We start from the raw sequence: 23764 nt of genomic DNA, 5'->3' as shown, positions 1-23764 counted from the left end.
GGAATGAAATGCTGCCCGGTTCTGTACCATCCCTAGGATTGGTTGAGGATTGGATGGCTTTGATCCCTAGGGTTTTGACTGGCTAATTTTCAGGAGCAGATCACCAGGCCTTTCTTCCTGGTCCTCTTAGTCTGGAAGTTCCACTGAAACCTGTTCAGCATCATAGCAACACACGAGCCTCCACTGACAGGTGGGTAGTGGCTGAGCATGAGGTACATCAGCCAGGTCTCCTGCATGGAAGGTGAACATTCCAAGAATGCCCCCATACATACTGGTCTAGTACAGTGCTTCTCAAACTTTAATGTGATAAAATCCCTAGTTGTCATTAGGTGGCATCCCGTCGGTTCTGACTCACAGAGACCCTACTTACAACAGAACAAAACACTACCTGGTCCTGTGCTATCCTTACAATCATTGAGATGTTTGAGGACATTGTTGCAACCACTGTGTCAATCCATCTCATTGAGGGTCTTCCACTTTTTCACTGACCTTCCACTTTACCAAGCATGATGTCCTTCTCCAGGGACATGGTAACGATGTCTTCCTGCGTGGCCATCTCCAAAAGTGGCGATTACCTTGCCTCCAGACAGTCACCTTTGGATAACATCTTGTTTTGGATAACTTATCTAGTGCTGCTATAACAGAAATACCACAAGGGGATGGCTTTAACAAAGAGAAATTTATTCTCTCACAGTCTAGGAGGCTAGAAGGCTGAATTCAGGGTGCCAGCTCCAGGGGAAGGCTTTCTTTCTCTGCTAGCTCTGGAGGAAGGTCCTTGTCATCAATCTTCCCCTGGTCTAGGAGCTTCTCTACACAGAAACCCTGAGGCCAAAGGACATGCTATTCTCCTGGCTGTTTCTTGGTGGCATGAGGTCCCCATGTCTCTCTGCTCTCTTCTCTCTTTTATATCTCAAAAGAGATTGACTCAAGATGCAACCTAATCTTGTAGATTGAGTCCTGCCTCATTAACATAACTGCCCCTAATCCTGCCTCATTAACACAATAGAGGTAGGATATATAACACATAGATAATTACACTAGATGACAAAATGGTGGGCAATCACACAATACTAGGAATCATGCCAGGTTGATACACATTTTGGGGAACAGAATTCAATCCATGACAGATGACATGTCTAAAGTAGGTGAGGTGAAGGCTCACTACCCTCACCTCTAAGGAGCACTCAGGCTGTATTTCTTCCAAGACAGATTTGTTCTCTCTTCTGGCAGTCCCTGGTATATTCAATATTCTTTGTCGACACCATAATTCAAAGGCATCAATTCTTCTTCAGTCTTTCTTATTCATTGTCCTGCTTTCATATGCATATGAGGTGATTGAAAATGTCATGGCTTGGGTCAGGTGCACCTTAGTCTTCAGGGTGACATCTTTGCTTTTTAATACTTTAAAGTGATCTTTTGCATCAGATTCGCCCAACGCAATACATTGTTTGATTTCCTGACTGCTGCTTCCGTGGTGTTGATTGTGGATCCAAGTAAAATGAAGTCCTTGACAACTTCAATCTTTTCTCTGTTTACCATGATGTTGCTTATTGGTCCAGTTGTGAGGATTTTTGTTTTCTTTACGTTGAGGTGCAATCCATACTGAAGGTTGTAGTCTTTGACCTTCATCAGTAAGTGCTTCAAGTTCTCTTCACTTTCAGGAAGCAAGGTTGTGTTATCTGCGTATCTGCGTATACTTACGGATAACATTGTGAAGAACGAGAATTCCAGAACAGTTAATTGCGCTCATGTGGAACCTGTACATAGACCAATAGGCAGTTGTTGGAAGAGAACAAGGGCGTGCTGGGTAGTTTAAAATCAGGAAAAGTGTGCATCAGGGTTGTATCCTTTCACCATATTTATTCAATCTGTATGCTGAATAAATAATCCCAGAAGCTGGACTATATGAAGAAGAATGTGGCATCAGGGTTGGGGAAAGACTCCTTAACAAGTAATGAACAAAATCCCAGAGGATACCTTTAAAAGGCAGAATCTGATTTCAGGTCAGGAGTGGGACCTAAGATTCTGCATTTCTGACAGCCTCCCAGGTGATGTGATGCTGATTTGTGGATCAGACTTCAGGCAGCAAGGCCCTAGGGCCAATTCTTGCAATTCCAAGAAGCCTTTGGTGTTCCCAGCAGCCTGTCTGGGTGAGGTCACAGGCTTAGGTAGGATGTGAATCCACTACCTTAGCCAAAAGTTTGGCAAAGATAAAAATTTGGCTTCAGTTCTAAGTAACCACCAGGTCCATCCTCCCACAGTGAGACCCCATTCCTCTGGCATCTCCCTGTCCTTTAGATAGGTGGCTGCAAAAAACCACCTTAATATTTACAAATCTTTGTACTAAATTTTAAGATGAAATATACTTAGGTCCTCCATTAGCATTCATCTTTGGTCAGAATTTTTATGTTATTCTTGCACATTTATTTTATAACATAAACTTTAAAATCAGATTGTCTAGTTAAAAAGTCATGCTTGTATTTTTATTAGGAAGATAAAATGTATAGATTAATTTAAACAGAAATGATTTTTATGAGGATATATTATGGCACTTTCCAAAAATAGAGTATGTTTTTCCATTAAGTCTCTTTTTACGTCCTCTAGTAGCACTTCCAATTTTTCTTCATAAAGATCTGATATATTTCTAAGTTTATTGCCAGGTCTAGTATGATGGATGGCTTTTAAAAGGTCTTTCTTGCCACGGTCTTGTAATCCCCACTAAATGATTGGGTGTAACTATGCAAATGGGGTTCTTATAAGGTTCTTATAGGTCGCGAATAATGCAAATAAGGTGCATAGCACACTTATGGGGGTGTCACCATGCAAATAACGTGTATGGAACCCTAACAAGGGGATGGGTCACTTTTGCCATCCCACTAGGCTTAAAATGAGCCATCCCAGAGATGAACAGGGAAGGACCTCACTACCACAAAGAAAGAAGAGCTAGGAGTGAAGTGTTTCCTTTGGACCCAGGATCCCTGTGCTAAGAACCTCCTAGACCCAGGAGATAGAGAGAAAGCTGTAACACTGGAGATGGTGAGAAGCAGCTGCAGAAAAATGGCAGCAGTAGAGGCAGCAGAACCACGAGGCCATCTCAAGATGTTGCAGTGGGCTTCCCGGCCCATGGAGCAAGGCATTTAAAGAAGATGTGCTGACTCGTGGAGTGAGAGAGCTGAGTGCCTTTGGGCAGGAGGTTTCGTGGTGGAGTGGGGTGCCTCTGGCCATGTGTCAGGGAGCCAGGCTTGCCGACTCATGGATAGAGAGAGCTGAGTGTCTTCGGGCCGAGGCTTCCTCAGAGAGTGGGGTGCCCCCAGGCACTTATTGGCAGAACTAAAGAGCTTTGTAACACTTGTCCAAGCATAGCCGAGGGTTTGCGGTGCTGAGGGCCAGAGAGAGGCCTGCCTGCACACAAGGCTGACAAGAGGCTCTCCTGATCGAAGAACTGTATCCTGAGTTCTTCCTGATCCTGAACTGTAATGTGTTACTTCTCTAATAAACTCCATAACTGTGCGTATGGCCTGTGTGGTCTGTGTGGCCACTGCAATGAATTATCAAACCCAGCAGAGGAGTAGAGAGTGCTGTGGAAGGACGGTTAGTGTCAGGACTGGTAAGAAGGTTGGAGAGCTGAGGTATGTCTGACCTCCACCTCACAGTAATCAGTCTTGGTCTGTTCATCTTGATTTGCCTTCCCTCTTGTGATGTTAGTGAAGGTCAGATGCCTCCATCATGCCATTTTTACACTGGGTATTTTCTGTCTTTTTGTTGTTGTTGTTGCTATTTCCTTCCCCATCAAAGAGTCAAAAATATTTATTAATATTGTCTTCTGTTTTTAAATGATTTTTCCCCCATATTTAACTCCCTCTGGAATTTATTTTGGTGCATGACGTGATTTCAGTATTTAAATGAATTTTTTTTTTCCTCAAATGGCTGAAAATGTAGTTATGGCCTCCCCCATTCATTTCACTTTAATTATGTTGATTTTCGTTAGGCACTAAGTTCTTATAATACTAAGTTTGTTTTGGGGGGCTATCTATTTCTGCAAAATACATGTATTTAAACTCTTTTCCTAATTGTAGGCTCCTTATAAATAAATCATATGACTATCCATATGGAAAAAAGTAAAATTAGATCCCTACTTCACACTATTCACAAACAATACATTCCAGGTAAATCGAAGAACTAATTATGAAAAAGGAGACTCAAGGTATGCACAGGTGTAGGAAATGACTTCTTAACCATAACGCAGAAAGACCTAATCATAACAGGAAAGGCTGATATATTTTTCCGAATACATTACAGTTTAAAAGCTTCTTATGACTAAAGACAGAATGAAAAGTAAAACCAAAATCAGGAGAGGATATTTGCAACTCTGCTTTGAAAAACAACGTGTCCACATTGAGTGTAGTTGAAGATGCACATACCCTAGACCCAGCCTTTCCACTTTTAGGTGTATGGCCTAGAGAAATTCTTCCAATTGTTCCCATGGGTCATGTACAAAGGTGTTCACTGCAGCATTATTCATAGTAGTAAAAAGTTGGATACAAACTAAATACTCATCTCTGTTAGCCATCTAATGCTGCTAATAACATAAACACCACAAGTGGATGGCTTTAACAAAGGGAAGTTTATTCTCTCACAGTCCAGGAGGCTAGAAGTCTGAATTCAGGGCGCCAACTCCAGGCTAAGACTTTCTCTCTCTGTTGGCTCTGGAGGAAGCCCCTTGTGACGCATTGGCCTTCCTTTGGTCTAGGAGCTTCTCCACACAGGAACCTCAGGTCCAAAGGATGCACTCTGCTCCCGGCACTGCCTTCTTGGTGGTATGAGGTCCCCATGTTTCTCTGCTTGCTTCTCTCTTTTATATCTCGAAAGAGATTGGCTTAAGGCACTACCTAATCTTGTAGACCTCATCAGTATAACTTCCACTAATCCATCTTATTACGTCATAGTGATAGGATTTACAACATATAGGAAAATCACATAAAATGGTGGACGATCACATAAAATGGTGGACAATCACACAATACTAGAATCATGGCTCAGCTAAACTGACAGATATTTTTGGGGGACACAATTCATCAGAAGGAAAGAGAAAACTAATGTTGGTATATTCGTAAAAGGGAACATAGTATTGGAGTTAAACAAGTGAAATCAACATGAGTCAACATAGACATAACAAATAATTTTGGGTGAAAAAACACAGGTTTTAAAATGTGCACAGCATAATACTATTTATGTAAAATTTTCCAACATGGAGATTTATACTATAAATTCTGTATATATAATACATGCACCATAGTACATTCAGTGTTATATATACATATAGTAAAATTTAGAAAACATAGCTGGGAAGAGTACACATCAACTTTAGGATAAGTGTTGCCACTAACATGGGGGAAAGGAGAGTGATAGGAGTGGAGACTTGAATTGTACATTTTCTTTCCTTAAAAAACTAAACAAGGAAAAAGATCAACATTTACTAATTCCATGTGCAGATACAGAATTACAGCTTCCTCTCTAATTTTCTGTAGGTTTAAAATATTTATGATAAAAATAAACAAATGTGAAAGTGTCCTGCAAAACCCTGTCCTGGGAGATAGCCATTGTTAACGGGTGTGCATTTCTTCAGATGTTTTTTCTGGGCTTTTAATTATGAGGGTTCTTGCTTACAATCAAAGAGAGCCCTGGTGGCACAGTGGTTGAAGTACTGACACAAAACAAAACAAAACAAAAAACCCACTGCCATTTTTTTTACTGAGTCGATCCCGACTCATAGCGACCCTATAGGACAGAGTGGAAGCGCCTGGTGGATTTGAACTGCTGACCTCTTGATTAACAGCCCTAGCACTTAACCACTACATCCCTAGGCTTTCCGAAGTACTGACAGCAACCCAAATTCGGGGTTTTGAAATCACCAGAGGCTCCACAGGAGAAAGATGTGGCAGTCAGCTTCCCTAGAGATTTACAGCCTTGGAAATCCAAGGGGGTGGCTATAAGTCAGAATACACTGAGGGCAATAAGTTTGGTGGTTGTTTTTTTTGTTTGATTCCTATCAAGAAGGGTCAACTTCCGCTAACATTAGCAGAAAAACAATTTTATGGAAGGAATACAGATAGCTCCCAGAATCCACAGGAAGTGTGAAAATCACACTTGAAAAGTGGGCAGGGCCAATGAGACCGCAAGACCAAGCAACCATCATCTTACAAAAGCTCACAGCCCCGCTGCTCCACTGTTTGACTCCCTGCTCTCTCCCACAATGCTCTGCTTCTTCGCAGCTCCCTTTAAGCGTCAATCAAATTCTGAGTGGGAACTTACAGGGTTTCCAAGGCTGTGATCTTTAGAGAGAGAAGCCCTGGTGGTCCAGTGGTTAAGTGCTTGGCTGCCAACCAAAAGGTCCGTGGATTGAACCCACTAAGCTGATGCATGGAAGAGAGACGTGGCAGTTGGCTTCTGCAAAGATGTACAGCCTTGGGAAACCCTATGGCGAAGTTCTACTCTGTCCTATAGGGTCATTATTAATGCCTCCACGGCAATGGATTCAGTTTTTTTTTTTTTTTTTGGTTTATCTTTCTCCCCACAAAGTGGGGCTGGTGGGTTTGAACCCACCTTTCGTTATCAGTTGAGTGCTTAACCACTGCGCCACCAGGGTTCCTTGTTCAAAGCAAATAGGCAGACATAGTCAAAACTGACTGGAAAAGATTCATCTTTATGCCTATTCCCAAGAATGATCCAACCGAATGTGGAAATTGTAGAACAATATCACATGCAAGCAAAATTCTGCTGAAGATCATTCAAAAACGGCTGCAGCAGTATATCGACAGGGAAGTGCCAGAAATTCAGGCCGGTTTCAGAAGAGGATGTAGAACCAGGGATATCATTGCTGATGTCAGATGGATCCTGGCTGAAAGCAAAGAATACCAGAAGGATGTTTACCTGTGTTTTATTGACTACGCAAAGGCATTTGACTGTGTGGATCATAACAAATTATGGATAACGTTCTGAAGAACGGGAATTCCAGAACACTTAATTGTGCTCATGAGGAACCTGTACGTAGATCAAGAGGCAGTTGTTTGGACAGAACAACGGGATACCTAATGGTTTAAAGTCAGGAGAGGCGTGTGTCAGGGTTGTTCTTTCACCATACCTATTCAATCTGTATGCTGAGCAAATAATCGGAGAAGCTGGACTACATGAAGAAGAATGGGCATCAGGATTGGAGGAAGACTCATTAACAACCTGCGTTATGCAGATGACACAACCTTGCTTGCTGAAAGTGAAGAGGACTTGAAGCACTTACTAATGTAGATCAAAGACCACAGCCTTCAGTATGGATTACACCTCAACATAAAGAAAACAAAAATCCTCACAACTGGACCAATGAACAACATCATGATAAACGGAGAAAAGATTGAAGTTGCCAAGGATTTCATTTTACTTGGATGCACAATCAACAGCCATGGAAGCAGCAGTCAAGAAATCAAAAGACACATTGCATTGGGTAAATCTGCTGCAAAGGACCCCTTTAAAGTGTTAAAGAGCAAAGATGTCACCTTGCAGACTAAGGTGCGCCTGACCCAAGCCATGGTATTTCCAATCGCATCATATGCATGTGAAAACTGGATAATGACTAAGGAAGACAGAAGAAGAACTGACGCCTTTGAATTGTGGTGTTGAAGAAGAATATTGAATATACCACGGACTGCCAAAAGAACAAACAAATCTATCTTGGAAGAAGTGCAGCCAGAATGCTCCTTCGAGGCAAGGATGGCGAGACTGCCTCTTACATACTTTGGACGTGTTGTCAGGAGGGATCAGTCCCTGGAAAAGGACATCATGCTTGGCAGGGTACAGGGTCAGTGGAAAAGAGGAAGACCTTCAATGAGGTGGATTGACACAGTGGCTGCAACAATGAGCTCAAGCATAACAATGATTGTAAGGATGGCCCAAGACCGGGCAGTGTTTCGTTGTGTTATGCATAGGGTCGCTATGGGTTGGAACCAACTCGACGGCACCTAACAACAACAATAGCAACAGTCAAAACTAAGATTTTAACAAAGTGACAAGGCTTCCTCTGATCAAAACATCACTCCAGCTTGCCATGGATTCCATCTGTTTCTTACCAAACAACAACAACAACAACAACAACAAAACCATTGCCGCCGAGTCTATTTCAATTCATAGACACCCTATAGGACAGAGTAGAAATTGCCCTGTAGAGTTTCCAAGGAGCGGCTGGTGGATTCGAACTGCTGACCTTTTGGTTAGCAGCCTGAGCTCTTAACCACTTCACCACCAGGGCTCCAAATGGTGACCTAAAATCCTTCTCTTGGCTTAGAGGACCAAGATCATCCTCTAAATAGGTTACTCAAACACACATCCTTTCGCCAGCGTTTTCTCAATAGTACATCAGCTGAGATTTAGAAGGGGCCGACACAGAAGGCAGCATCCGGTGGTTAGGAAGGTCGGTGCTCTGCGGGCTGCGTGGGCTTAGAACCAGGGAGGGGTGTCCTAGTGGGAAAGGGTTAAAAGAGGAACCTCTCCTCATTAGCTCTTCGGCCAGAGCCAATTCCCACCCCCTTACTCATCCTTCCAGCTCCGAGAGACATTTAGTCCCTTTTAGGTGCTAGAGGAGGAGCCCTCGTGGTGCAGTGGTTAAAGAACTCAGCTGCTAAGCAAAAGGTGGGCGGTTCGAACCCACCAGCCGCTCTGCGGGAGAACGATGTGGCAGTCTGTTTCCATAAAGATTTACAGCTTGGAAACCTACTCTTGTCCTACAGGGTCGCTATGAGTTGGAAAGGACTCCACGGCAGTGGGCTTGGTTTGGTTTTGGTTTAGGTAGTAGAGGGTGTCGAGCTCGGAGGGAGGAAGTGACTCTCCAAGGTCTTCGGACGGGAGAGGCCAGGCTGGGCCTCGGGCCAGGGCTTTTGCCGGTGACGTCCACCCCATCCCGGCCCCAGGTGCTACCCAGAGTCTCACTGTCGCTGTTTGCGCTACACGTTCCCGGGGTTCCTAAACTACGCAGCCCAGAGATACTCGAGGCCTCACCATTGAAGCCGATCACCGCCTCAAGCTCCAGCTCGGCCACCTCGGCCTCGGGCGAAGTTTGGGTATCCATCCCCGGACCGCTCACTTTTCTTCTTAGTCTTCTTGCCGGTGCAGCGTCTTCTCGTCGTTATGGTAACGGCAGCGCGCATGCGCACCAGATCTACTTTCTTGAAACCCGGCCAGGGCTGGTCCAGTTGATTTTCCTTCTTGCAAAAGGGGCGCCAATTTTCCCCTTCTCTTTCTCTGGAAATTATTTAAATAATTTTTATTATTTAAAGGCACAAAAGTGACACTCCCTTCCTTCCCATATAGAGTCTGTGACATTCTTGGTAACTATATAATCAAGCACCTAGCGAGATTTTTTTTCTTTATAATCCAATTTAGAGGATTGCCTCTGATGGGAAGGGAGCCCTGGTGGCACTGGTGTTCAAGAGCTCTGCTACTAACCAAAAGTTAGGCAGTTCGAATCCACCAGCCGCTCCTTGGAATGTCTATGGGGCAGTTCTACTCTGTCCAGTAAAATAACACATAATTGATACTTCGTTCGACCCCTTGTTTAAAGCAGGATAAAATTTTAAATAACATGGTTAAGCGCTAGGTCACTAATTGAAAGGTCGGTGGTTCAAATCCACCAGCAGCTCTTCGGGAGAAAAAACTCTGCTTTCTTAAAGATTACAACCTTTGAAACCCTATGGGGCAGTTGTCCTCCGTCCTATAGGGTCGCTATGATTCAGAACCGATTCCAGGGCACACAGCAGCAGAGAAAGGTCTAAAGGCGCTCCTACGTTCCTGCGAAAATAAATGCTTAGATTTTGCTCAGCTGCAATTTCATTTTAATTGCACATAACAGTTTGCGTTTCTTAATAGGCACAGATTGCTGCAACGTACCGTTGCCCAGGGGAGCGCTTTCTTTTTTTTTTTTTTTTAAGCGTAGTTTTCGGGCCCTAGCGTTGCGGTTCCCCCCTTGGCAAACTCCAGGCGCCCCGGCGCACGGCGGAGCCGCGGGGTGTGAGCCGCGTGGGCCGCCGTAGTCAGCGGCCGCAAACAGGAAGTGCCCCAGCCTCCGGCGGAGACCGCGCCATGGCGCCCGACCCTTGGTGAGCCCTGGGCGGGGGCGGCCGTCCGCGAGGCAGCCTGGCGGGAGGCCGGGCGTCCGGGGAGCTGGCGGCCGCCCGGCCTGAGGGCTGGAGGGACCTCGGGGTGAGGGGAAGGGCCGCAAGGGCCCGTCCTCTGTGGAGGGCTCAGCCGCGTTCCGCCACCCCGGGTCTTTGCGGCGGCGGGTGGCCGCGGAGGAGACCGGGGGACCCCTGGGGACCGGAGGGCGCGGGTCGGATCTCCGAATGTTTCCCTGGCCCTTCCGGGGTGCCTTTCGCTGCGGGGTTTCCCGCCCGTCCTACTGGGGGGCCGGCTGGTGTAGGCTTTCCCCGAGTCCTGTCAAAGTGAAGTAAAAGTAATCTTGTGGGGGGACGGCCGTCCAGCTAGTGAACCTCCTTATTTCACGGATGGAGAAACCAGGGCTCAGAATCCATCGTCCCCATCCAGTTGGGGGTAGGACCTAAATCTCGTCGTTCAGAAAATTTGTAGGAACCTGGGAGGAAAATTACGCACTTTTTTGTATAAGGTATTTTACTCTGTTGTGTGTAATTATCACGAAGACTCGTTTCAGCAACGTGTTCTGCAGTAAAACATCAGCTGATAAGGGCGATTAATAACGACGAACCGTTCGGTCTCAAGGACTGAATGGTCAAAGACAAGCTCTAATTCCGAGGAATTCATCTTTGTAGCATATTGAACTTGAACTTTTTGTTTAATAATTAAAAATGTATTGTAGCATCATAAAGTTCTTGTTGGCGTATATGTTTTATGTTGGTATTTTAAATATAGGTTATGATTGTCTAGGTTGCAGGCGGTCTGGATATTAGGAGAATGGATTCCAAGATCAAGGTGAAAGCAGCTGCCTAATATCTACATCATTTGTGTCAGTCTCATCATTGGTGTAAAACTAATTTTAACAGTTCTGTACACTTGGGGTAGAAAATTTAGAAAATAGTGAAAATTTGTAGAGAATATATAGCATCTTTAACTCTACCATTTGGAAATAGCCACTATTGATTTTTCAAATGAGTTCCTTACTTTAATCTGTGTAATATATATATTCCAAAACAGAGCATATTTCCATGTGATTACATATTCTCTGAAAACAAGATTTTTATGGTGTTAAAATAGTCACATGAATGACTTATTTAACCAATATCCTCTTTGTTAGAGTAGGTAATTAATTACTTAAAAAACAAAAACAAACTATTGCAAAGGCTGGCCCATTGTTCCATCTCTTATTCCTTGAGCTCACTGTCTAAAAGTGAAACTGTTGGGTTCAAGAGTATGAACATTTTTTAGTCCCTTGATACATATTGCTAAGTTGCCTCCACCTCCTGGAAGCCAACCCCTTCAGTTTACACGTAATACTAAAAACCAGTTGCTGTCAGTCGGTTCTGATTCATGATGACCCCGTGTGTGTCAGAGTAGAGCTTGTTCAAAAGGGTTTTAAATGGCTGATATTTGGGAGGGACAAAAAGCCAGATGCACTGCACCAAAATGTACTACAGAGCTAAATGTGGAAACAGAACCATAAAAGAACTAGAAAAAAGTAGTGATGAATATACAGCCTTGTGTTGGAAAAGACCTCATGTGCATCACAGTGGAGTAGTGCTCCATAGGGATTTCAGTGGCTGGGTGGACTTGAACCTTCAACCTTTCGTTTGTAGCTGAGCCTGTTAACCGTTTGTACCACCAAGTGACTCCCAGTTTACACCCAACCCATTTCTGTCAAGTCGATTCCGACTCATAGTGACCCTAGAGGACAGAGTGGAACTGCCCCATAGAGTTTCCAAGGAGCACCTAGCGTATTCGAACTGCCAACCTTTTGGTTAGCTGTAGCACTTAACCACTACGCCACGAGGCTTTCCGCAGTTTACGCAGAAGGTAGGAAATAAAGCCCAGAAATAAGGGACAGGCCCAACACCATTTATTTAGATTGACGGAAGCCTTAACTGGGGACTCAGGCCTCTTCCATTGTTAATGTTGGAAAAGCATTTATAATATTTTTCTGTTATCCACTAGTTTGAGTAAGTGGCTTTCTCATTTGACCTTTGGGAGTGACACAGGAAGGGACCTCTGCTTTGCTAGTGTCCACTGGTTTTTCAGAGTGGACTGCCGAGCTGCTGATTAGGAGGTAGAGAGGGGTGCGGAAAAGGACTTTAGAAAACCTGTAAAAACAGATTTGACTGCAGCTTTACCCGAGCGCTGTTGGCTACAGTTTTGCCTGTGCGCTGTTGGCTACAGCTTTGCCCGTGTGCTGTTGGCTACAGCTTTACCCGAGCGCTGTTGGCTATTAGAGGTCACTGAGGCCTCACTCTTGTGTAGTGTTCTAATGCTTACCAGTTCCGACTCATGATGACTCCAGGTGTTTCACTATAGAACTGTGCTCCACAGCGTTTTTAACGGCAGATTTTTCAGAAGTAGGTTTGCTAGACCTTTCTTCCAAGGCACCTTTGGGTGGATCTGAACCTCTTATACTGGAGCCTCCAACCTTTCTGTTAGCAGCCAAGCAGACTAGCCATGTGTACCACCTAGAGAATCCGGTTCTATTGTTTACAGTGGAACAGTAGTTACTACTTTAATGGCAGGGTCCCTAGGTGGAGTCCCTAGTGGTACAAATGGTTAGCACTAAACTGAAAGTTGGCTATTTGATTCTACCCAGATGTGCCTTGGAAAAAAGGCCTGGCAATCTGCTTCCAAAAAACTAGCCATTGAAAACCCTGTGCAGCACAGTTCTACTCTGACACACGTGTGGTTGCCGTGAGTTGGAATCAACTTGATGACAACTGGTTAGTTACTGTTTTAATGGCATATTAAAAACAAGTGATAAGCTCATTGTTTAACAGAAGTAGTAAGTTATTGCCATACTGTGTATGAACTGGTTCTTTGCTAAAGTTAATTAGCTTTATCACTATGGCAGCTGATTTGTTGATGACATATCATTTCTGAAAAAAAACAGTAAGACCTCCATAATTTTATACTATAGTTGGACATTATTTTTTCCTTGTAACCTTCATTAGTACAAGAAATAAACATTTCAGAGTAAAGGTATTAGGGAACAGTGGATGTCAGTAACGTTCTTTTTTTCGTCTTTATTTAAATAAAATTTTTATTATGTTATTAAGCTAAAAAAAAAAAAACCAAGTATTATAGTATAATGAGCATCTTTATTCCCATCACCCAATTTCTGTAACTATTAATAATCTGCAATTCTCGTTTCATCTTTGCCCTCCACACCTTTTTTTTTTTTTTTTCTTTTTGCTGCTGTATTTTAAAGTCAGTTCCACATACTGTTAGTTGCCCTCAGGTTAATTGCAACTCATGGCGACACCGTGCGTGTAGAGTAAAACAGCTCCATAGGGTTTTCGAGGCTGCGACTGTTCAGAAGCAAATTGCCAGGCCTTACTTTTTGAGGTACCTCTGGGTGGGTTTGAACTGCCAACCTTTTGGTTAGTAGCCAGGCACTACTAACATGCAGTATTTTTCTGATAGAACAGAGGTGTACTTCATAGTTCAAAGTCTGAAAAATTATTTCACTTACCCCTTTCCAGTTCTTCTGTCTCTGTGGAACAGTGGTTAAAGCATTTGGCTGCTAACTGAAAGGTCAGTGGTTCAAACTCACCAGCCACTCTGAAGGGCAAAGATGAGGCAGCCTGCTTGTGTAAAGATTCACAGCCTTGGAAACCCTATGGGGCAGTTCTACTCTGTCTTATAGGGTTGTTTCGAGTCGGAATCTACTCGATGGCAGCGGGCTTTGTTTAGTTTTGTCTGTTAGTGGCATCACCACCCTCTTAGTCACTTGGACCTGAGAACTGTAATCATTCATTTTTTAAATAATTTATTTTTGTTGTTATTGAAAACATACACAATAGAACATATACCAATTCAGTAATTTATACATGTACAGTTCAGTGACATTGATTACATTCTTCGAGTTATGCAACGATTCTCACCTTCCTTTTTGGAGTTGTTCCTCCCCCATTAACATAAACTCACTGACCCCTAAGTTCCCTATCTGATCTTTCTAGTTGCTGTCTATCAGTTTGATCCCGTAGAGATAGTTGTTAAAGAAGCACAGTGCTCAAGGCAGACATTCTTTACTAGTTAAGCTAAACTACTGTTTGATTTTAAGAAGACTTTTTCAGGGGCTATTTTTGGTTTAAGGTTTAAAGATTATCTCAGGGCAATAGTTTCAGGGGTTCATCCAGCCCCCTGGCTCCAGGAAGCCTGGTGTCTGTGCAACTTTGAAATTCTGTTCAGCATTTTCTCCCTTTTGATCTGGATTCTTCTGTAAAATCTTTGATCGAAGCATTCAGTTATGGTGGCCAGGCATCATCCATTTCTTCTGGCCTCCTGACAAAGGCAGCTGTTCGTGGAGGCAGTTAGCCACACGTTCCATTTTCTCCTCCTCTTATTATCTTTATGGAAGCAGACTGCCACATCTTTCTTTCCAGAGCAGCTGGTGGGTTTTCAGTTAGCAGCTCAGTGCTTAACCACTGCACTGTGAGGGCTTTACCTCAACATAAAGAAAACAAAAATCCTCACAACTGGACTAATAAACAATGTTATGATGAACAGAGAAAATACTGAAGTTGTCAAGGATTTCATTTTACTTGTGTCCACAATCAGTGCCCATGGAAGCAGGAGTCAAGAAATCAAACGATGTATTGCATTGGGCACATCTGCTGCAAAAAGTCTCTTTAAAGCATTAAAAAGCAAAGATGCCACTTTGAGGACTAAGGTGCGCCTGACCCAAGCCATGGTAATTTCAGTTGCCTCGTATATGTTCAGAGCTGCACAATAAATAAATAAGGCAGGAAAAGAATTGTTGTCTCTGAATTATGGTGTTGCTGAAGAACATTGAATATACCATGGACGGCCAGAAGAATGAACAAATCTGCCTTGGAAGAAGTACAGCCAGAGTACCCCTTAGAAGTGAGATTTTGCCTCACATACGTTGGTTATAAATATCAGGAGGGACCGGTTCCTGGAGAAGCCCATTATGCTTGGTAAAGTAAATGGTCATCAAAGGAAAAGGAAGACCCTTAATGAGATGGATTAACACAGTGGCTGCAACAATGAGCTGAAACATAGCAACGATTATGAGGCAGGTGCAGGACCGGGCCGTGTTTTATTCTGTTACACATAGGGAGGGCACCTAATAATAACAACGAGCATATCCTTGTATGTATGTATGTACCACGTTTTGTTTATCCATTCACCCATTGATGGACATTTAGGCTTTTTCCACCTTTTAACTATTGTGAATAGTGCTCCAGTGAACGTTGGTGTACATATAGTGTTTGTGTCGCTGCTTTCAAGTTGTTTGGATGTTTTCCTAACGGTGGAATTGCTGGGTCCTATGGTAGTTCTGTTTTTAGTTTTTTGTGGAACCACCGCACCGTTTTCCACAATGGCTATACCATTTTGCATTCACATGGACAATGGGTAAGGGTTCCAGTTTCCCCACATCCTCACCAACATTTGTTATTTTCTTTTTTTTTTCTTAGCCATCCTAGTGGGAGTGAAGTGGTATCTCATTATGATTTTGATTTACATCTGTCTGATGCCTAATGACATTGAGCATCTTTTTATGTGTTTGGTGGCCATTTGAATGTCCTCTTTGGTGAAGTGTCTATTCAAGTCTTTTGCCCATATTTTGATTGGGTTGTCTTTTTGTTGTTCAGGTGTCAGTGCTTTATATATATATATAGGTTTTTAGATTCTTGTCAGCTATATGTTTTCCAAAGATATTCTCCTGGTCAGTAGCTTATCCATTCACTTTTTTCATAAAGTCTTTTGATGAGCAAAAGTTTATAATTTTTATGAGGTCCTGGTTATTTATTTTGTCTTTTGCTGTGTATGCATCTGTTATCGTATTTGATAATGCATTGTTGAAAGCTAGGCTGGGCAGCATGGCTCCTGTGTTTTCTTCTAAGAACATAATGGTTTTAGCTTTCACGTTCACGTGTTTAATCTATTTTGAATTTATTTTTGTGTATGGTACGTGGCATGGATCCTGTTTCATTTTTTTGCACGTGGAAATCCAGTTTTCCCAACACTGTTTATTGAAGAGGCTCTTCTTTCGCCATCAAATGAATTTAGCACCTTGTCAAAAATCAGTTGACTGTAGATGTGTGGGTTTATTTCTGAACTCTCAGTTCTATTCCATCGGCCTATGTGTCTATTGTTATGCCATTTCCAGGCTAATTACTGTAGTTGTATAATCTGTTTTGATACCAGGAAGTGTGAGCCGTCCTACTTTGTTCTTTTCTTTCAGCATTGCTTTAGCTATTCAAAGCTCTTGCCGTTTTATATAAAGTGGAGGATTGATTGGCTTTTGCATTTCTGCGAAGAAGGCTGTTAGAACTTTTATTGGGATTGTGTTGGATTTACAGATCGCTTTTGTTAGTATTGACATCTTTACAAATTAAGTCTTCCAATTCATGAACACAGAACATCTTCCCATTGATTTGAGTCTTCTCTAATCTCTCAGCAGGGTTTTATAATTTTCATTGTATAAGTCTTCTAATCATTCACTTTTTCTTTAGTCGTCATATCAAATTAACCACTAAGCTCCACTGACTTTATTTCTTTTAAATATCTCTGACATTTCTTTTATGTGACCTGTTTCTACCATACATTTCAGAAATATCCTTTATCTTTTCCACAATACCTTGTAGATACGAGTACTCAGTAGCTAGTTATGGAATTAAATAGCTGGAGAAATCTTCCAACCGGTCTCTGGTCATTATGCTGTCACTTTCAACTATTTATGTAAGTGGATGTCAGGTGAATTTTCCTAAACTTGTACTTTAGGCACCTGTATTCTTGACACCATAATGTGGTGCCCATTACTTCTAAGCTAAACCCCAGTACCCAGTGCCATCGAGTCGATTCCTACTCATAGCGACCCAGTGGTCCCCAAACTTTGTTACAGGTTGGAACCACCTGAGGTGCTTTTGAAACTCTTGCCTGGGTCTCGTACCAAAAAAGTCAGAATGCCTGGGGTTGGGTGGCAGGTATTGTTATTTTTAAAAAAGATTCCCCAGGTGATTCCAATGTGTAGCAAAAACCCACTGCCTTCTAGTGCTAAAGATATATATATATATATATATATGTATGTATACACACACACACAAATGATGCTATTTAAGAGCATAGTGGTTAAGGTACAGCTCTGGAATAAGAATCTGAGTTTAAAATGGGCTTCACGCCTTTAAAACTGGGAAAATTTTTAGTATTTTTATAAACTTTTAAAACTGGGAAAGCAACTTATAAAGGCTTACCTTATAAGTGAAAGAGGGATAACAATAGCACCCATTCCATGGGAGTTCCTGGGTGGCACAAATGTTTAAGAGCTTGACTACAAACCAAAAGGATGATAGTTCGAACCCATCCAGAGGTGCTTTGGAAAACAGTTCTTGTGATCTGCTTCTGATAGGTCACAGCCTTGAAAACCCTATGGAGCAGTTCTACTCTGACACGCATGGAGTTACCACAAGTCGAAATCGACCCGACAACAACTAACAACAGCATAGAATCCTTATGAAGTTTAAAGTGTAAAGCTCAGCGTGGCACCTGGCCCAGATCAGGCGCCTAGTTATTAGCTGATGGGAGATCATTTTTCCTTCATTCAGAGAAACATCAGTGTACAAGTGATATGTAGCAGTTCAAAGATTTTAGAAAATGGATTGTTTATTTTCTCAAGTGAAAATTAGGACATCATAGTTCCTGCTCTAGGAGTAGACGGTCTGGTAGGAGAGGTGAAATAAATATACATACTTTAGTGTTTTTCTCTAAACAGGATAGAAAGTTAAAATGCTATAACGGAAGGAAAAATAAAGGGCTCCTGGGAATTCATCATGAATCTAAGAGAGCCCCAGCGCAGGTGAATAACAAGTAGGAGCTCAGTAAATTTTTTGAGGGAATTCCGGAAGGCATTGCTGTCAGGTGTGTGTGTGTGTCCTTGTTTTAGGATACACAGTACTTGCCATTCCTGCCCTATAAACCCATCCCCTCACCCCCACCCCCAACTATTGGCATGACTGACTCCCTCACCTGATCTTCAGTAGCACCTCCCCTCTCCTTCTCTGTCCCTTTGTGTGCTTATTTTTCTTAGCACACATCAGCACCTGACATACTGTGCATTTATTTGTTCTGTGCCTATCACCACTAAAAGGTAAGCTCCTTGAAAGCAGGGGCTTTGTCTGTTTTGTTTTCTGTTGTTTCCTTCAGGGCCTAGAACGGTGCTCAGTACAGAGGAGGCCCCCAGTAAATGTTTGTTGACTCTTTCATGAATGAATGAATACAAACACTTTGTCATAGGCAGAATAACGGAGTGGTTAAGAACACAGGCTCTGGGATCAGACAACCTTGGTTTGAACCTGGCAGGACCACTTGGCCTAGTCACTTACCCTCTCTGGGGCTCCATTTCTACCCCCCATAGTGTTCTTTGTGTGAATTAAGTGAATTGTTACAAACACTGCATTCAAACAGTGCCTGGACAAAGGAAGTACCATTTAGTACACGCTGTTACTCTTATTAACTCCTCTTCTTAAACTTCTGCTATCCATCTCAGAAGATTGAATTTTGACGAGAATTAAAAACTTAAACTTAGATAATACAGAGATGTCTTGTATAGAGACAAACATTTTTCTTCTTTTGACTTTGATGCAGGTTCTCCGCATATGATTCCACTTGTCAAATTGCGCAACAGATTGCAGAGAAAATTCAACAAAGAAATCAGTATGAAAGAAATGGTGAGAATACAACCAAGGTAAGACCGGGAGAGGGTTAGCATTTAAAAGATTTGCTTGAGTTTTGAGGTCTGAAGATACATACCTAAATAGACGTACAGGCTCAGAAGTAGTAGGAGCCCTGGTAGTGCAGTAGTTAAGAACTATGGCTGTTAACCAGAAGGTTGGCAGTTCGAATCTACCAGCCATTCCTTGGAAACCCTATGGGGCAGTTCTACTCTGATCTATAGGGTTGCTATTATGAATCAGAATTGACTCGATGGTAATGGGTTTGGTTTGGGTTATATGAGTGTATATGCGTATAATGGCCTGTATGCTTGCCTACATTGAATTGACATTACAACGAACCAGTTAATAGTCATTTGATCGCTGAGACAAGATGAAGCATGAAATTCATTTAACTTCTCCTGTTTTATCTTAGAAGTTTCTTACAGTTTTCTAGTCTAGTTGAGGGGTTAGTCAACTTTCCCCATATCTTTTAGGCTTTGCAGGCCAACAGGCGATGTCCTTAACCCTTGACCAACTATCCTCACCAAAAGGATAATAGTCTTTTTTACACTAAAAAAAAAATAAAAGCCATCCTTAGCTCTCGGGCTTTCCAGAAACAGCAGTAGATTTGGGCTGAGAAATAGTTTTTTTTTTTTTTTTAAATCATGAGTTCATACCAATACCGTCCATTCATCCAGCACCACAGGTTTCTTCCCAATTTTTCCCGCTCCATCTTCTATTTTCCTTCTCCTGCAGTGAGAGCCCTGGTTTCCAAAAGCATCAGTATATTTTTACTCATTTGGTCTGTGCTTACAGTTTACAGAAAATAGTTTAGGAATTACTACACTAGTACCACTACAGACACTCAACGTTCAAGATTTGTGTCTTTTTTGAGCTTAGAAGATACCCCACTAAGAATACTCAGGTTATTCTGTTCAAAAGTTCTTACAATTGATTCTTTGTGTGTGTGTGTGTGTGTGTGTGTATTATACTATCTTTTGTTTCTGTTTGTATTCTTTTTTAGGATTGGTTTTCTTTCTCCCAACCTTTTTGATGTAATATAAAAAAAGTGTTACATTGTTCAAAAGTCAAAATTATATAAAAAGGTACATTCAAAGTCTTGTTTCCATCCCTTTTTGTACTTCCCTGTCTTCATCTGCCGCTTTTAAGTAACCATTTTTATTAATTTCTGGTTTATTTTTCCTGTGTTACTTTTTGCAAGAATAAGCATATGTGTGTGTGTACATGTGTGCATGTGTCTGCTCATGTGTGTACTCTTATTTCCTTTCTTTTTTCTGCACAAAAGATGGCGTACTATGTATACTTTTGTACCTCACTCTGTTCACTTGATAACATGCCCTAGGAATCTCTCCATATTAATTCAGAGAGAGCTTCTTTGCTTTTCTTTATGGTTGCATGGCGATCTGTTGTGTGGGTGTACCACGGGTCACTTAACCACTCTTCTAAGGATGGGCATTCAGATTAATTCCAATCTTTTGCGCTTATGAATAATGCTATGATAGATGACTTTGTGCTTTTTTTAAAAAATTTTTTTTGGTGGTATCTTTTAAGGGTGAATTCTTAGAATCTGGATTTTAGGGTCACAGGATCGAAAAGGAAACCCTGGTGGCGTAGTGGTTAAGTGCTACGGCTGCTAACCAAAGGGTCAGCAGTTCGAATCTGCCAGGGTCTCCTCGGAAACTCTATGGGGCAGTTCTGCTCTGTCCTATAGGGTTGCTATGAGTCGGAATCGGCTCGACGGCACTGGGTTTGGTGTTTTTGGTTTGGTTTAGGGTCGAAAAACCAAAAATCCAAACCTGTTGCCATCAAGTCGATTCCGACTCACAGTGATCCTGTAAAGGCATATGTAATTTGTTAGCAGATTCCTTTCCCTGAGGGTTTTCACATTTGCCACCCCCACCAGGAATGTGTGCGTGTCTGTGTCTTTACCGCCTGGCCATCCAGAGGGTGGTGGCAGTCTTCTGAATTTTTGCCAATCCGAAAAACGAGAGACTATTTCAGGGTAGTTTTGAATTTGCATTTCTCATACTAGAGTCAAGTAGAGTATGTTCTCCATCGTGTAAGGGCTCTCCAGTGAACTAGCTTCTCATCTTTTGCCCATTTCTCTGTTGGATCATTGGTCTTTTCAATTTTAATCTTTAAGAGATCTTTATATATTAGGGAGATTATCACTTTGTGATGTAATTGTTTTCTTCTCTTATATCATTTGTCATTTGACTTTGCTTGTGGTATTTTTGTCATGTAAAACATTTTTTTTTTTGATGTAGTTGACATCTGTGTTTTCCATCGTAGCTAGGTTTTTGCTGTTTCCAACTTATGAAGGAATTTATTTGTTTTCCTTGAGTAAATAGATGGTTTCATTTTTTACATTTAGGTCTCTGATCCATTTAACCAGTGTTTTCCCGTTGGTCAGTTCAGTTATTTCTAATTACAAATGATTTTTCAGTGTAGCCAAATTATTGCCCATATTAGAACAAATTCCTATATGTGGAATTCCTAGATTTAGGCTGTGTAAAATTTTAAGCCTTTTAAGCGTTTATATTGCAGAATTACATTTCTACGGCAATAGCAATTATCTTTTAGAAATCTTTGTCACTCTGATGGGTAAAAGTATTATGCCACAATAATCGAACATGCATTTTTCTTACTGCTTACACCATTCAGTAATAATGGCCTGTAGTTATGGGAAATTGTGCTTCTTTTATGAATTGCCTGTATATGTCCTTCACCTATTGCTTTATTTGAAAGTAATCTCTATATATGTTAGCTAAATTAAGCCTTGATATGACGTATTTGTTACAATCTTTTTTTCTACTAATTTGGCTTTTGATTTTGTAAATGACATCTTTTAACGTTATGTGTTTTGAAAATGCTCCTGAACTTACCAGTATTTTTATTTGTGGTCTATTCTTGTGGGAGAGCATGCTTGGAAAGGCCTTTCACACCCAGACAGTGTGTAAGCAGTTTACCTAATGATCGAAATTTTATTTTAGTTTTTTTTTTAACATCTGAATCTTTAAAATATTTTAAGTTTATTTTGGTATGTTGTAGGCCTCTGACTTTAGTTTATTTTTTCCATCTGTTAAATTATTCACCCCACTCCTGGTATGAAGTGTCCAGTGTTCCATTCCCTAAATCTCACACCGCTGCACCGTTTCGGGGCCTTCCGTTCTGTTTCACTAACGAGGCTGTTGGAGCTGCCAGCATCGGACCCTTGCAGTTCTTGGTTTTTCATAATGATTGTTCAGTGCCCCCGTTATTACTCAGCTTCACGGCTTTTGCATATTCTCCTTCTTTTTTCTTTCGTTTAGAGTAATGTAACCAAACTTTGGTAGGAAATCTTTGTACTGAGTCTCAGTTACCACCCTTTCCCCCGTAAAAGAACTCCAAAAGGGATATTGAAGAGACGGGTCGTATATTTATGGATTAAATTGAGAAGAATTTCTATGTTTATAGTATTATTTACTTCCACTTTTTTCTTCAGCAATATCTAACGTGCAGTAACTGTATGCCAGGCACTAGATACTTTTTAGATTTTCTTGGTATTATTAATGAAGTTTAAAAAATACGATTTAAAAAATTCTTACTAGTTATTACTTAAATTTAGGATTGCCCTTGATGTTTTTCACATTATAATTGATGACCGTACAGAACTCCCTTGCCGTTTCTAATGGTCTTTCGGTTGAGTCTCTTCGGCTTCCCAAATAGACTGTTATCAACCAGCAAACAGTGATTAGTCCATCTGCTTTTAGGAATGCCACCCCCCTTTTTTTTTTCAGTTTATAATTGATCATTGTACTCAAACTCCTGGTTTCTCATAATCTTTCTTTTTTATTGTGTTTTAGGTGAAAGTTGACAGCACAAATTAGTTTCTCATTCAAAAATTTATACACCAATTGTTTTGTGACGTTGATTGCAATCCCTGCGGTATGTCAGCACTCTCCCCTTTTCCCTTTACACCCCAGGCTCCCTGTTGCTATTGATCCAGGTTTCCTGTCCCTTCCTGCCGGCTCTTGCTTTTGGGCAGGTGTTGCCCATTTGGTCTCATATACTCCAGTGAACTAAGAAGCTCTTTCCTCAAATGTGTTATTGTTTGTTTTATAGGCCTGTCTAACCTTTGGCTGAAAGGAGGACTTCTGGAGTAGCTTCAACTTTGAGTTAGCAAGGCCGCCCGGGGGCCATAGTCTTCCAGTTTCGGTCAGACTAGTAAGCTGGTGTTTTTTGTGAATTTGAATTTTGTTCTACATTTTTCTCCGCTCTGTCTGGAGCCCTCTATTGTGATCCCTGTCGGAGCTGTCAGTGGTGGTAGCCAGGGACCATCTAGTTCTTTTGGCCTCGCGCTGGTGGAGGCTGTGTTTCATGTGGTCCTGGTGGAGGCTGTGTTTCATATGGTCCATTAGTCCCTTCGGACTGATATTTTCCTTGTGTCTTTCGTTTCCTTCATTTTCCTTTGCTCCAAATGTGACGGGACCAGTAGATGTATTTTAGATGGCCATTTGGAAGCTTTTAAGACCATAGACACTATTCACCAAAGTAGGATGTAGAATGTTTTCTTTATGAACTGTGTTATGTAAATTGACCTAGATGTCCTCTGAGACCTTGGTCCCCGCCCCTCAGCCCCAGGAACTCGGTCCCTCAAGGTATTTAGATGTGTCTAGGAAGCTTCTTTGGCTTTGCCTTGGTCAGGTTGTGCTGACTTCTCCTATATTGTATGTTGTTGTTCTTTTTACCAAAGTTAACACTGGTCTCTTATCTACTTAGTGATTTCCCCTCCCCCTCCCCATCCCTCATAACCATCAAAGATTGCTTTTTCCTGTGTGTAAACGTTTTCTTGGGTTTTTATAATACTGGTCTCA

The 23764-nt window shown here is 41.8% G+C and overlaps 2 protein-coding genes across 3 annotated transcripts in view; one reads left to right on the top strand and one right to left on the bottom strand.

The window, feature by feature from the left end:
• Positions 1 to 9946, bottom strand: part of CFAP52 (cilia and flagella associated protein 52) — a 56763-nt gene extending 46817 nt beyond the window's left edge. The window contains exon 1 of the mRNA XM_010596610.3: positions 9043 to 9946. Coding sequence (XP_010594912.2) covers positions 9043 to 9112 — 70 coding nt within the window. The 5' untranslated portion in view covers positions 9113 to 9946. The remainder of the gene's footprint in view (positions 1 to 9042) is intronic.
• A 126-nt stretch (positions 9947 to 10072) lies between these two features.
• STX8 (syntaxin 8) overlaps positions 10073 to 23764 on the top strand; it is a 344866-nt gene continuing 331174 nt past the window's right edge. For both annotated transcript variants that reach the window (XM_010596609.2, XM_023556455.2), the window contains exons 1-2: positions 10073 to 10139; positions 18820 to 18919. In XM_010596609.2, the coding sequence (XP_010594911.1) occupies positions 10123 to 10139; positions 18820 to 18919 (117 nt within the window). In that variant the 5' untranslated portion in view covers positions 10073 to 10122. The remainder of the gene's footprint in view (positions 10140 to 18819; positions 18920 to 23764) is intronic.

Source organism: Loxodonta africana, chromosome 18 (assembly GCF_030014295.1).
Source record: "Loxodonta africana isolate mLoxAfr1 chromosome 18, mLoxAfr1.hap2, whole genome shotgun sequence".
Lineage (NCBI taxonomy): Eukaryota > Metazoa > Chordata > Mammalia > Proboscidea > Elephantidae > Loxodonta > Loxodonta africana.
Note: the sequence above shows the minus strand (reverse complement) of the source record. Positions and strands in the feature narration are given on the sequence as shown.